Genomic DNA, 14,186 nt, shown 5'->3' with positions numbered 1-14,186 from the left:
GCTAGCACAAAAAAGTACCTACGTTGGTAGTTAATGGTAGAAATGGTTGTTTTACTATATATTCTATACAGGGTGGTCAAAAGACAATTTCAAGGGCTACAAATTGGTATATTGAACCACCCTGTAACTGTCAAAATAACAGAGTTATGGGCTGTCAAAGTGAAAACTGTCAAATTCAAACTTTACAGAAAACCACTCAGTTTTAACTGAAAATAATTCAGTTATTCGACGTTTTAAGTAAAAACGCTATACAGGGTGGTCAAAAGACAATTTCAAAGGCTACAAATTGGTATATTGAACCACCCTGTAATTGTCAAAATAACAGAGTTATGGACTGTCAAAGTGAAAACTGTCAAATTCAAACTTTACAGAAAACCACTCAGTTTTAACAGTAAATAACTCGGTTATTCGACGTTTTAGATAAAAACGCTATACAGGGTGGTCAAAAGAGAATTTCAAGGGCTACAAATTGGTATATTAAACCACCATGTAGTTGTCAAACTAACAGAGTTATGGGCTGTCAAAGTGAAAACTGTCAAATTCAAACTTTACAGCAAACCACTCAGTTTTAAGAGTAAATAACTCGGTTATTCGACGTTTTAAGTAAAAACGCTATACAGGGTGGTCAAAAGAGAATTTCAAGGGCTACAAATTGGTATATTGAACCACCCTGTAATTGTCAAACCAACATAGTTATGGGCTGTCAAAGTGAAAACTGTCAAATTCAAACTTTACAGCAAACCACTCAGTTTTAACAGTAAATAACTCGGTTATTCGACGTTTTAAGTAAAAACACTACAGAGGGTGGTCAAAAGAGAATTTCAAGGGCTTCAGATTGGTATATTGAACCACCCTGTAATTGTCAAACCAACAGAGTTATGGGCTGTCAAAGTGAAAACTGTCAAATTCAAACTTTACAGCAAACCACTCAGTTTTAAGAGTAAATAACTCGGTTATTCGACGTTTTAAGTAAAAACACTATACAGGGTGGTCAATAGAGAATTTCAAGGGCTTCAGATTGGTATATTGAACCACCCTGTAATTGTCAAACCAACAGAGTTATGGGCTGTCAAAGTGAAAACTGTCAAATTCAAACTTTACAGAAAACCACTCAGTTTTAACTGAAAATAATTCAGTTATTCGACGTTTTACGTAAAAACGCTATACAGGGTGCTCAAAAGAGAATTTCAAGGGCTACAAATTGGTATATTGAACCACCATGTAGTTGTCAAACTAACAGAGTTATGGGCTGTCAAAGTGAAAACTGTCAAATTCAAACTTTACAGCAAACCACTCAGTTTTAACAGTAAATAACTCGGTTATTCGACGTTTTAAGTAAAAACGCTATACAGAGTGGTCAAAAGAGAATTTCAAGGGCTACAAATTGGTATATTGAACCACCCTGTAATTGTCAAACCAACATAGTAATGGGCTGTCAAAGTGAAAACTGTCAAATTCAAACTTTACAGAAAACCACTCAGTTTTAACTGAAAATAATTCAGTTATTCGACGTTTTAAGTAAAAACGCTATACAGGGTGGTCAAAAGAGAATTTCAAGGGCTACAAATTGGTATATTGAACCACCCTGTAATTGTCAAACCAACAGAGTTATGGGCTGTCAAAGTGAAAACTGTCAAATTCAAACTTTACAGAAAACCACTCAGTTTTAACTGAAAATAATTCAGTTATTCGACGTTTTAAGTAAAAACGCTATACAGGGTGGTCAAAAGAGAATTTCAAGGGCTTCAAATTGGTATATTGAACCACCCTGTAATTGTCAAACCAACAGAGTTATGGGCTGTCAAAGTGAAAACTGTCAAATTCAAACTTTACAGCAAACCACTCAGTTTTAAGAGTAAATAACTCGGTTATTCGACGTTTTAAGTAAAAACACTATACAGGGTGGTCAATAGAGAATTTCAAGGGCTTCAGATTGGTATATTGAACCACCCTGTAATTGTCAAACCAACAGAGTTATGGGCTGTCAAAGTGAAAACTGTCAAATTCAAACTTTACAGAAAACCACTCAGTTTTAACTGAAAATAATTCAGTTATTCGACGTTTTAAGTAAAAACGCTATACAGGGTGGTCAAAAGAGAATTTCAAGGGCTACAAATTGGTATATTGAACCACCCTGTAATTGTCAAACCAACAGAGTTATGGACTGTCAAAGTGAAAACTGTCAAATTCAAACTTTACAGCAAACCACTCAGTTTTAACAGTAAATAACTCGGTTATTCGACGTTTTAAGTAAAAACACTACAGAGGGTGGTCAAAAGAGAATTTCAAGGGCTTCAAATTGGTATATTGAACCACCCTGTAATTGTCAAACCAACAGAGTTATGGACTGTCAAAGTGAAAACTGTCAAATTCAAACTTTACAGAAAACCACTCAGTTTTAACTGAAAATAATTCAGTTATTCGACGTTTTAAGTAAAAACGCTATACAGGGTGGTCAAAAGAGAATTTCAAGGGCTACAAATTGGTATATTAAATCATCCTGTAATTGTCAAAATAACAGAGTTATGGGCTGTCAAAGTGAAAACTGTCAAATTCAAACTTTACAGCAAACCACTCAGTTTTAACAGTAAATAACTCGGTTATTCGACGTTTTAAGTAAAAACGCTATACAGGGTGGTCAAAAGAGAATTTCAAGGGCTACAAATTGGTATATTGAACCACCCTGTAACTGTCAAAATAACAGAGTTATGGGCTGTCAAAGTGGAAACTGTCAAATTTAAACTTTACAGCAAACCAGTCAGTTTTAACAGTAAATAACTCGGTTATTCGACGTTTTAAGTAAAAACACTATACAGGGTGGTCAATAGAGAATTTCAAGGGCTTCATATTGGTATATTGAACCACCCTGTAATTGTCAAACCAACAGAGTTATGGACTGTCAAAGTGAAAACTGTCAAATTCAAACTTTACAGCAAACCACTCAGTTTTAACAGTAAATAACTCGGTTATTCGACGTTTTAAGTAAAAACACTACAGAGGGTGGTCAAAAGAGAATTTCAAGGGCTTCAAATTGGTATATTGAACCACCCTGTAATTGTCAAACCAACAGAGTTATGGACTGTCAAAGTGAAAACTGTCAAATTCAAACTTTACAGAAAACCACTCAGTTTTAACTGAAAATAATTCAGTTATTCGACGTTTTAAGTAAAAACGCTATACAGGGTGGTCAAAAGAGAATTTCAAGGGCTACAAATTGGTATATTGAACCACCATGTAGTTGTCAAACTAACAGAGTTATGGGCTGTCAAAGTGAAAACTGTCAAATTCTAATTTTACAGCAAAAACTTGTAATTGTCAAAATAACCGAGTTATTGAAAATACAATGGAGTAGTGTACAGGGTGATTCATTGAATTTTTAACAACTTCCTAACTTGTTTAACTTTTATTTTATCAAAAAATGACCAAAATATGAATCTTCCTAGATAATCCATCAGTATACAGGGTGTCCCAAATTTGAGCCACAAACCCAACTTTTAATTTTTCAAATGGGATGGCCAATTTTTTATTCGATTTTTGGAATCTACGTCAATTCTAAGGCTACTTGATGTAAAATGTTTGTATCGATATTCAATAGTTTTGCTCTGGCAGCCTTACTTTGACCACTCCCCTCGAAAGCAGAAATTCCCAATTTGAGCAAAATTTTGTTGCACTTTTCCAGAAAATCGTCCATAACTCGCTTATTTGAAACACCCTGTATAAAACCACCGTATAACAAAAGAAAGCTAATAAATGGGGCTATCACGTAACGTTGAGTGGGCATGGCTAAGTCGCCCCGTTTAGCCGCTAGAGGACGTCAAAGTTGATACTCGTTTTTTGCAGTTTTTGCTCAATATCTCAGGAACGTTTCAGGTTAGAGGTCTGAAATTTTTACCCCGAAGCACCTTGATGGGGTGTAACTTTAACCTTTTATACACTTTTTCGGTACCATGCATCGTTTGATCTTGAAAAATTAAAATCTACAATTGTCAAGAAATTTCAAGGGTGGTACCTTCTGATTTTTTTGAGAAAATTTTTATTTATTTTCAAAATTGACCAAAACTGCATAAATACGTTCAGGTTAATAGTACAAAAATGACGTAAAGTGTAATTTGTCAAAATGTCATTTTGCAAGGGTGCCACGCCTTAAAAAGTGTCAAAATTGACATAATTTCAAGGTAATCTCCGAAACGGTGCCAGTTAGAGCAAAATGGACGTCAGATTTGTATTCCACAGGTTGAAGTTAGTTCAAAAAGTCATTTTGATTGAGCAAAATCCAAAATGAATGCCGTTAGTATACTAGGCCCAAAAAATGTCTAATTTAGACTAAATTTCCGTACACTATTCCAGAAAATCGTCCATAACGCACTTATTTGAAACACCCTGTATAAAACTACCGTATAACAAAAGAAAGCTAATGAATAAAGCTATCACGTAACGTTGAGTGGGCATGGCTAAGTCGCCCCGTTTAGCCGCTAGACAGCGTCAAAGTTGACTCTCGTTTTTTTTGCAGTTTTTGCTCAATATCTCAGGAACGTTTCAGGTTAGAGGTCTGAAGTTGCCCCGTTTAGCCGCTACATATCTCTAAATAAGCGAATGTCATTTAGAGTGATTTAAAAAAAATTTAAACCTCTAGTGCATTAAAAATTGTTTAAATCGTTGAATAATTGACTAATAATAGAACGAAATTTAATAAAAGCATTTAATATGACTTACAGCTGTATTAACTATAACATTCATATAGTTAGTTGATAAAGCATATTTTAAGCAGGTTTTGTATTTTTATAGCTTTATGGAGTGGTATTTGACAGTTACCACCGCTGAGACAGGTTTAAATATGTCCAAAATACACTTGTTACTTATGAAGCTATAAAGTACATTTAACGTTAATTTAAAAGCTTTTCAAAGTGATTGTTTTGGATTCGTTTTTGCCAGTTTTATGGTTTGAATTCCCCAGAAATGGGGGAGTTTTTTCAGACCTGACAACACTGGTGAAGTACCTTCTGATTGGTGTGACGTCAGAGCTAGCCAGACTGTTAGAACAAAAATGGTACAATGATAAGTTACTTTTGTGATAATCATTCAAAAATCTAGACAAAAAGACAGACAATACGGATAAACAAACACAAAATAAAAACCAAAAAATGGCTTTAGCTAATCAGCTGATAGCTGCCATATCTCAAGAATTTCAAAGATAACCGTTAAAAATGTACTAAGATTTGTAGTAGCGTACAATTTTTTGTACAACTATGCTCGCATGTTTATGAAGTTTCAGTGACAACGTCGCACCGTACTGTTTTGTTACGTCATTAGGCAGTAAACAATAAATCCTCGTTTTGGCGGATGATTTGAAAGTAGCTAAATTAAACTAATATATGCCAAAACCGGCTTATTTTAGAAAGAAAAGAAAGTATACGTGGTGAATTTAGGTCAAAACAAGTGCGTTTAGAAAATTGTAAAAAATAGTTAACTCGAAATTTTTAATGGTTCTGGATGATGATGAGAGGAGGCAAGACCATTTACAAAATATCACATTGTGTAGTCTTAACATCTGTTAGTTTGAGACAAATATCTTAAAAACTGCAGAAGAGAGTGAATAATAAAACACAGCAAACACTCAATTTTAAACCGTATATTTTTGTATAATGTACACAGTACAATACAAGTGCTACCTATCTACTAAAGACCTTGTTGACGGCCAGTAGATCTATTTAAGCCTGACATTAACTTAAGCCTAGCGACTTAAACCTAGATACTTCATTTAATTGGTATCATTAGAAAAAGGACAATATGTTACAATCAATAATTATTTTACACGCAACGGTCAGTTTCATCAGTCATATCAAAAACTATATCGAATGAACTCTTAAAGGAACAATTCGGGCTTTACTCGCACTAAGGTGCCTACATAACTGTTACCTATTTAAACTACAGTGCCTTAGGCAAACCACCGCCCTATTTACACCAAAACAATGATAATATGTCGTTGCACAACTAGTAAATACTTTTCAGTGCATTTTATTGTTCATTCTATTAGATTAATGAATTAAAAAAACTTAAAAAAACTCAAAGTTGATCCAATCATGTTGTTTACCACCACAGCTAATACAACAATAATTATTATTTACTTCTGTAGATTATATTTTATTCAGTTCACTAAGGTGTGGTAAACGATCTGCTATTTTCACACAAAATGATAATCCCAGATAGTAAGCAGTGACCAATGACGTCGAAATACGGCTAGAAGACGTTACGTAAGACTTAGTTCGCGAAACAGTGCAGTGCAGCGATATGTCCCACCTGATACTTCAGGAAGTCTGAGGCGATAAGGAGCAGAAGACAAAACAACCATCAAAACTGAAAAACTGAGCTAGAAGAACACAACAGGAAAGTGGAGCAAGAAGGACAAAGAAACAATAATTCTCAAAAACGCCGGGGATTGTACAATACCAGAAGGCAAAAATGACAAAGGGAAGGAGCTCAAGATTACAGAACTCTGACCAAACTCCTGAGTGAGTCAAAAAGAGAGTACCACACGTACTCGCTACCAGAGAACAAAGCCACCAGCGCCGTCATAAAGAGTGTCCCAATCGACATCAAAACCAGTGACGTGTGACTATGAGCAAAGTAGACAAGATGCTGATAAAAGTCAAGGGAGAAGATAAAGGGAAGTTATTGTCTTGGTGGAGCTTCAGAAACAACCACGCGGAGAAGCATGTCAGCAGTTCAGACACACGCAAAGGTTCACTCAGTTGCCAAGTTGCTGAAATGCGGCAAAAACCATCACGACAGAGTGTAAAAAGCAAGCCAAATGTGTAAACTAGTACCGCAAGTTACATAGGCTTCGACAACAACCACAACGCGACAAGAAGACCCGATAAAAGGTCCCAAGCCAAACAGGAGAACCAAAAAAGACAACACCATCCCGGATTTGAGTTGAATCAGATACAAACAATGTGATCTTTAATGACTACGCTGTTTGAACCACCTTGACTTAACTCCTTCCTGCAGACGTTTTAATTTATTCTCAAAATCTTGGTAAACCCTTCCGCAAGTAACTCAATGCTGACTGAGGTCTGACTACATCCCCAAAATTGGAAGAGCATCTCCTTACCACCCGATCTACTACGGTTATTGTTCTGGACAGAACAGAAGCTATGTAAACACAAACGGTTTTCTTCTTCTTATACTTGTTAGATGTGGACTTCCCGTTGTCTCTCCATCTGGGTCTCCATGGGTTCCTGTTGGTTTCTCCTCTAGTACAATGCGCAGTAGTCTGTAGTTGGTTATCCTCTTCACGTGGTTATATCATTCTCTTCACCTCTACCTTCCTCATCTTACCACATCCTGTATGTCGCATTGTGCTCCAATGTCAGTGTTTCTTACGTAACCTCTTATTGTCCATCTTATTCTCCTTTCGCATATAGGGATTAGCCCATACAGTTTCCCTTAGTCATCCTGATATTATGGCTGATTTGTTAATTTGGTTTTTCAGCTCCTCTAACAGGTCGGAAGCGCTGGACATATGTCCAAGTTGGTGGGAGCACTCCCAGCTAGGACCGCGGATCCACTCCGTTAACTCATAAATGTCAACTCAAATCAAAAAAATTCATGTTTTGTTGAACCACAGTTCAAAAGGAGAAGTCTTGAAGTTCATCCAGGTGTTATTTCATTATCCTTCGACGTTTGTCGTCCAACGGGATTTCTGTATAACCACACCTCGAAAGCGTTGAGTTTTTTGGTTATGGTTTCACTAAGCGTCCAACATTCTGCACCATAAAGGAGAACGGAGAAGATACAGCATCGTAGGAGTTTTACTTTAGTGTCCAGTGTGATGGGATGATGCGGTTAAAGGGCTTTTCCTATGCGTGCTATTATTTCCTGTTGATGTTGCTCCAGTTCTCATTTATAATGGTTCCCAGATAGTTATAATGATTAAATCTCTCGATAGTAGCTTGGGGTAACGTTCTGACTGTCAAGTAATGTTCATAAAACCTCTCATTAACTCTAATAACTAAGGTTATTCCCTATTTCCAAAATTATCTGTTACCGCCTACTGCTTTCAGTCTTGAAAATTATTGCACAGACAAGTAAAAGTTGAGCAGAAAATGTGTACATTGACAATCATTACAATTAAATAAAGTGCAGCCAAAAGTGGAATTCAAATATGCTGAATGTTTTCATGAATTAAAAGGTTGATATAGCTAGAATAAGTCGTCATTTACTGTTTGCACTACAGTTTGGATTTGAAAGCAGCAAAGTTGTCTTCAAAACTGAAGTTTCAAAACTTTAAACGGTTTTCAGTTCTGAAACTAGTTAATTTTATGGCCTGAAGCCTTTCCTTTAGTAAAACCTACAATTTGTAGTGGTTAAAAAGTTTAAAAAAAAAACTTTTCAATAAAAATTGTATGCTAAAATAACCAGTTTGTATTTTCTTTAAGAATGACCACTAAAAGTCTAGTTTCAAGACTTTGAACGGTTTTCAGACCTAAAACTGGATAATTTTAAGCTTAGAACTTTCTTTCAGTGGTTAAAAACTTGAAAAACAAAAATTTGAAGGAATTTAAAACCAGGTTGATGTTATCTGAAGCATTTTGGACCAACCTGAAAAGTACGCCGAATGTTTTAAACATTGTGAATTGGAATCACTTGCCAAACACCAAAAAAAAGCAAAAAGATTAAATTAAATTAAAATATAAATTTGTATATTTCCCGTCCTGTTTTCCCATTCAATCAGCTGATTGTTGTGTCACAAGTAGGCAGTTTCCATGTGTTGCTTTTAGTTAGTTTTACCAGAGCTCCATCGTGACACTGCTGACAACAATGTGACGTTAAAAAGTCAGTCGTATCAGAAAAAAACGAACTAAACCATACTATTTCAATATTGTATAATTTTAATGTAAAATAATAATTGCTGTGGTGATCCAACTGATACTGTTATATGTCAGCTATACCGTAAAACACAAAGTTATATGGCACCCTTGTGAATTAGTTATCAAATGGATATTTAAATGTTTGAACATGGTACAATATTCGTAAATTATTGAGACAGTCGTAGCTCAGTTGAGCATGCGTTCGGATACGGATTCATACATTCAAACAGACAACACTAAACACTATTTCAACAACTTTTGCCCTTTTTTTAAAATATACTTCGCACACGTCCGAATTTAAAGCTATAATCAACAAAGTCACTATTGTTTGCATTCATGAACTGTAGAACGTAATATAAAGCTGTGTTCGGAAAATGTCACTATAAAACATAAAACACTCAAAACCGCAAAGCAAAATGAACAATAAAAAAAAATAAATAAAAAATATCAAGATAACAATAATCATCTTTCGCCTAATAGAGGAGTATAAACTTAAATAAGATTCTAACAATTAATGTACAAAAAAAAATTTGTCTACTAGCTAGTTAGGTGTGTGAATTTAATTTTTTTTTCTATCTAGTTTTTTGTTTGTACGAACGAAATCAGGTTTGATTTTGAATAATAACACAAGTAAAATTTGTAAAGGTGTAACGAATAAAAGGTCAATCTGTGACTAATTTTTTATTATTCTTCTTTGAACAATCAGGTGGTTATTCAGGAGGACAGAGGAAAAAAGTGCCTCAATTAATGTTCCAAAATAATCAATAATATAAAGTGGTAAAAAAGAAATAAAATATAAATTTGACCTTTTCGGTTTTTGTCTGATATCTCATGATGTAATCAACATTTGTTGTTACCAAATTATTAAGCAATAAAATGCGCAACTTTGCCTCCATTTAACTAAAACTCTATCAACTATAGTTTCTGAAATAGCAATGGCAATCGAATTTGTAACACCCTTTTTACATTATTATACAGGATGTTTTTTAATGTTTGCAAAAAATCGATTCTACATCGAAAAGTAAGGCCAATTTGCTATATAAACCATACTTCAAAAAGGCAGATTTTCATCTTTTTATCAATGATTTTGTAAATTTTAACATGCATGACATATCACGTGGTTTTAGAAGATAATTTAGGTAGAACTGTCATATATCTCATAAACACGTTTTATATCAAATACTACAAAAATTTTTTTCTAAAAAGTGATTTTTGCAACTTTTGAGCACAGTTTAACGTTAGTGAAGTTGTCACGTGATTTTAGGACACTATTTAGTTAAACACTCACGTGATAATTGTTAAAATAACATAAATCTCAAAAATACGACTCGTTAAAGTTTATTTCTTGCAGATTCTAGACAAATTTGGTTTTAGAGGAAAATTTAGCTGGGCAGTCACGTGACCCACTTGGAGTGAAATAATGACTTTTTGAAATCCTCATTTTCCTATTTAATAACCTGAAAAAACCTTACAAAATTTGGTACAGTCAAGAATCAGGTACTTGAACTGCCAGAAACACTGTTTGAAAAACAGTTTGACAGTCAGAGACAAAATCGTCTGTAAAACCCACTTGGAGTGAGAAAATGACTGTTTTAAGCACATTTTTGGAATTCATCTTAAATTTCCTATCCAATAACCTGAAAAAACACTACCAAATTTAGTGTCAGAGAGAAAAGCGGTATCAAAGTTTGAACTGTCAGAAACACAGTTTGAAGAACAGTCAGGGACAAAATCCCTTACTTGTAGTAAGAAAAATAACCACTGAAACCGTAGATATACCGTTTTAACGGTAGACCTGGCAACATTTACAATTTTTTGAAAGAAAAGGTAACAAGTGCTCAAGAAGTTTAAAACAAATTAATTACTTGAAGAGATGTTTATTCTGACTCCCCTGGACTTTTTTTGTGGGGCTATCTAAAGTCCAAGGTATACGAGACACCACCACGTACTCTGAGGGATTTAAAATAACGAATCCAGACTGAAATAAACGCCATTCCAGAGGAAATGATACGGGCTGAGTTTGGCAATTTAAGGCCCAGACTTCAAGAATGCGTGGCACGGGAAGAAATCTGCGTTCATTGTTAACATTTTCCCATCAAATTAAATAGGCAAAAACATTCGTTTTATTTAAGTTTAAACGCAACAAAACTTTCTGGGACACCCTGTACTATTAATGAAATCAATAATGGATGGCATTTTTTGGCAAACCAAGATTTCTTCAGGTGTTCAATATTTCATTAAAAATATATTCCACAAATGTGCTGTTTTAAAATTATTTGTGCGCTAAGAGTTGCAAAAATCGTTGAAGTTTTTAAGATGTTTCCATACGAATTGAACGAAGGAGAAATAGTCAAAATACATCTGAAACATACACAAAAATTAGAATTTATCTATCTATTTCAGTTTTAATTGCGTAAGTTTTAGAAAGAACTCAATTGATCACTAATTGTTTTCCTCCAATATGATATTAGCAGTAGGCTTCTTTGCACCATACTAAAGCAAAATCAATTGTCAATCGAAAATGTTTCACTCAACTTAATAAACAACTTAAAACGGTTTGAATTTCTTCCCAGCAATGTAAGGAAAACACTAATTTACTGGTACATTCTTATTAAATACACTGTAAGTGGGTTTTTGGGATGTCGTTCAAAAAAACCACATCCCAAGAACCCACACAGTTATCTAGAGCAAATGGGGTCTATTATTTTAATAAGATTTTACCAAATAATAAAGCAGGTTAAGACATAAGGAACCAAATTCTTAATTTAAACTTCACCTATCTTTAACCAAATCTCACGTATATCACAAAAAGTTCAACTGTTTTCAACTTTTTGCGAATTTTGCTTGCTGAAATTTTAAAATGTAAAATCTACGCAAAAACAGTGCTGCAATTTCCGCCTTGATTTTAAATTTCAGTACGCAGTCAGTCACAAACTAAGAAGACATTGAAAGAAATTAATTCTTCTTTAAAACATGTTTGGATTTATAGAATCGATCTTTTTTTGAAATTTGAGGATAATTAACCAGCTCAGTTATTTTAACATATACTTCTGACAGTGAAAAATTGAATTCTTCTTTAAATCATGTTTGTCTTTAGAATCAATCGTTCTGTCTTTTTTAGACTCAATAATGTCAACACATTCTTTTGCTCTTCTTTTTAACGCTGTCAAAACTTTTTTAACACATTTGGCTTTAGAATCGATCATTCAGCCTTCTTTCACAAATTTGTGTGCAATTAACCAGCCATGATTTAGGCCAATACTGCACATTTCAATTTACCTGAGAGAGTTACGTGTCATTACTGTCAAAGTTCTGTATTCACACTGTATAGCGAAAATTAAGGAAAAATGTCGTGACGTAACAGTGTAATGGATACATAACTGTTTAGAATGTAACGTTTGTAAACGTTTTGCTTCTTCATGTGTCCAATTCGAAATATTTACTTATTCTGTGGGGACGCAGAAATCGATTTATTCCTAAACCTTGATTACCTTTCTATTACATTGTTACGTCATCACAATTAACTTTGATTTTTGCAATAGCACTGAAATTGTCTGGTACCAAACCGAACATGCTGTTGTTGTTCTGTTATTTATTTCGTTGTGAATATTTACCACAGAGAGTGATAGAAAAAGTATAGTATTCTACTCGCATGTAATGACTATTACTCGCAAACTTTATCTTCGTGAGTAATAGCTACCATTACCTGTCCGCTGATTGTGATAAAGTGACCCAATACTAATCCAAAAACCCCTTTGACATGCTCAAAGAAACTGTAATCAAGTTTGACCTGTTATTCGTAAACAATTCCCTAAATTCAGAAAACTTTTGTTTTGAAACTGAAATGTCAGAAAGTCAGCACTAAAAACTGCTAAATTGCCTTCTAAACTTAAGTGTCAATGCACGATAAGAAGCTGAAAAACAGTAAAGCTTCAAGTAGGCGAATTATTTAAGTAAATTGATAAGAAAAGTATTGCTGTTAATCATCTTATGTTCTCAATAAAAGTTGGTACTTTCAGTTAATGAATCATCATCAGACTGAGAACGATCTAGTGCAAACCTTTCATTCGCAACCACAATTACAAAAGAGACAACTCTCAAAAATTTAATCACAACTTCACTGACGTGCTACAATAATTATTAATTTAAATTCGAGAGTCACGTCCCCGTGAACTGTCTATCTTAGTTGCTTGGCTTGGAACGTAACTCTCCCTTTTTCTCCGGTACGAATTTAACAAATAACTTAGATCAAAAATAATAATAGTCGATATAGATATCACCCGAGGCAAGCACACGCACGCAAACACTTCGAAACGTCCTTATTCGTTCCACGTATTATTTTAAAAACTCACCGACAAACCTAATAAGTAGCAGTCAGTTGAAACGTTCGATCTCAACCGGATTGATATAGTGACACGAAAAGTTCCCTACAAAAAATGCTGGGCATTAGTTTACCATGAGAGTGTGCGATTCCATTGGAGCGGCAGAGTCGTACAGTGTGTCAGTGTCTTGTGTTGGCTCGCCCTGTAATTGACACTGATTGGTCAACGTGCCCGCTCCGCAATCGCAAAAGAATCTGTAAAGAAAATCGCTTGTTTAGAGCAAGCAAGCTATTTCAAACTCGTTTGCTTTACAAAATGCTAAGAATTCGATTTAAGGAAGCATGAATACCTGCTCTATAAAAAAAAACTGGAAAAAAATTCAAAGATTATTAAAACAACAAAAATAATACAATTTTTGTAATGAATGGTACAGTTTAGAATTGATTATACCCATCAAATTTAATGTAAAAGTAAAGCATTATAAATTTGTTTCTTTTTAATAATATTATTTTAGGTTTCTATGTTTGTCGTGTGATTAAAAAATGGAGTTACGTTTTATATGTTTATTGAGACCAGTTATTCATTTCTACTCTCTTCTCACTCTTTCTCTAGTTGGGTCTTCTGGCTTTCCACACAAGAAGACACAACTAGCAACGAAGAAATCATTAAAAAAAATTGAAATTACGTTCCAGCAACCTTAAAAGTTCAAATCGCCATTGTTTATCACAGTGAAAATAAAGACAATAACCATTAAACTGCAGTTTTAGTGACTTTTGGTTAGTTTATTGGACTAAACTAAAAAAAAAACTATATTGCACACTCTGTCAATCACTGAAGATAATTATATTATCTGTTTCCTTAACTGATATATATTCGACTTTTAGTTTTAACGTGGAAATTTATTCAAAAACTCAAATTACATTTTTTAAAAAGAAGTAGTAGTCCATATTCTTTCAGTGGAGTTGTATGAGTACGAAAGGTAAGGAATAACACG

The 14,186-nt window shown here is 34.2% G+C and overlaps 1 protein-coding gene across 3 annotated transcripts in view; it reads right to left on the bottom strand.

Moving 5' to 3' along the window:
* Nucleotides 1-5,614: 5,614 nt before the first annotated feature.
* The window catches only part of FBXO11 (F-box protein 11), a 31,348-nt gene continuing 22,776 nt past the window's right edge, over nucleotides 5,615-14,186 (bottom strand). For 2 of the 3 annotated variants that reach the window (XM_081972155.1, XM_081972157.1), the window contains one exon: nucleotides 5,615-13,446. In XM_081972155.1, the coding sequence (XP_081828281.1) occupies nucleotides 13,317-13,446 (130 nt within the window). In that variant the 3' untranslated portion in view covers nucleotides 5,615-13,316. The remainder of the gene's footprint in view (nucleotides 13,447-14,186) is intronic. The other variant, XM_081972156.1, reaches the window with a different exon arrangement.

The sequence above is a fragment of the Ips typographus genome, linkage group LG2 (assembly GCF_016097725.1).
Source record: "Ips typographus isolate SLU linkage group LG2, UJ_Ityp_2.0, whole genome shotgun sequence".
In the NCBI taxonomy this organism is placed as follows: Eukaryota; Metazoa; Arthropoda; class Insecta; order Coleoptera; family Curculionidae; genus Ips; species Ips typographus.
This window is presented reverse-complemented; position numbering and strand designations above follow the sequence as displayed.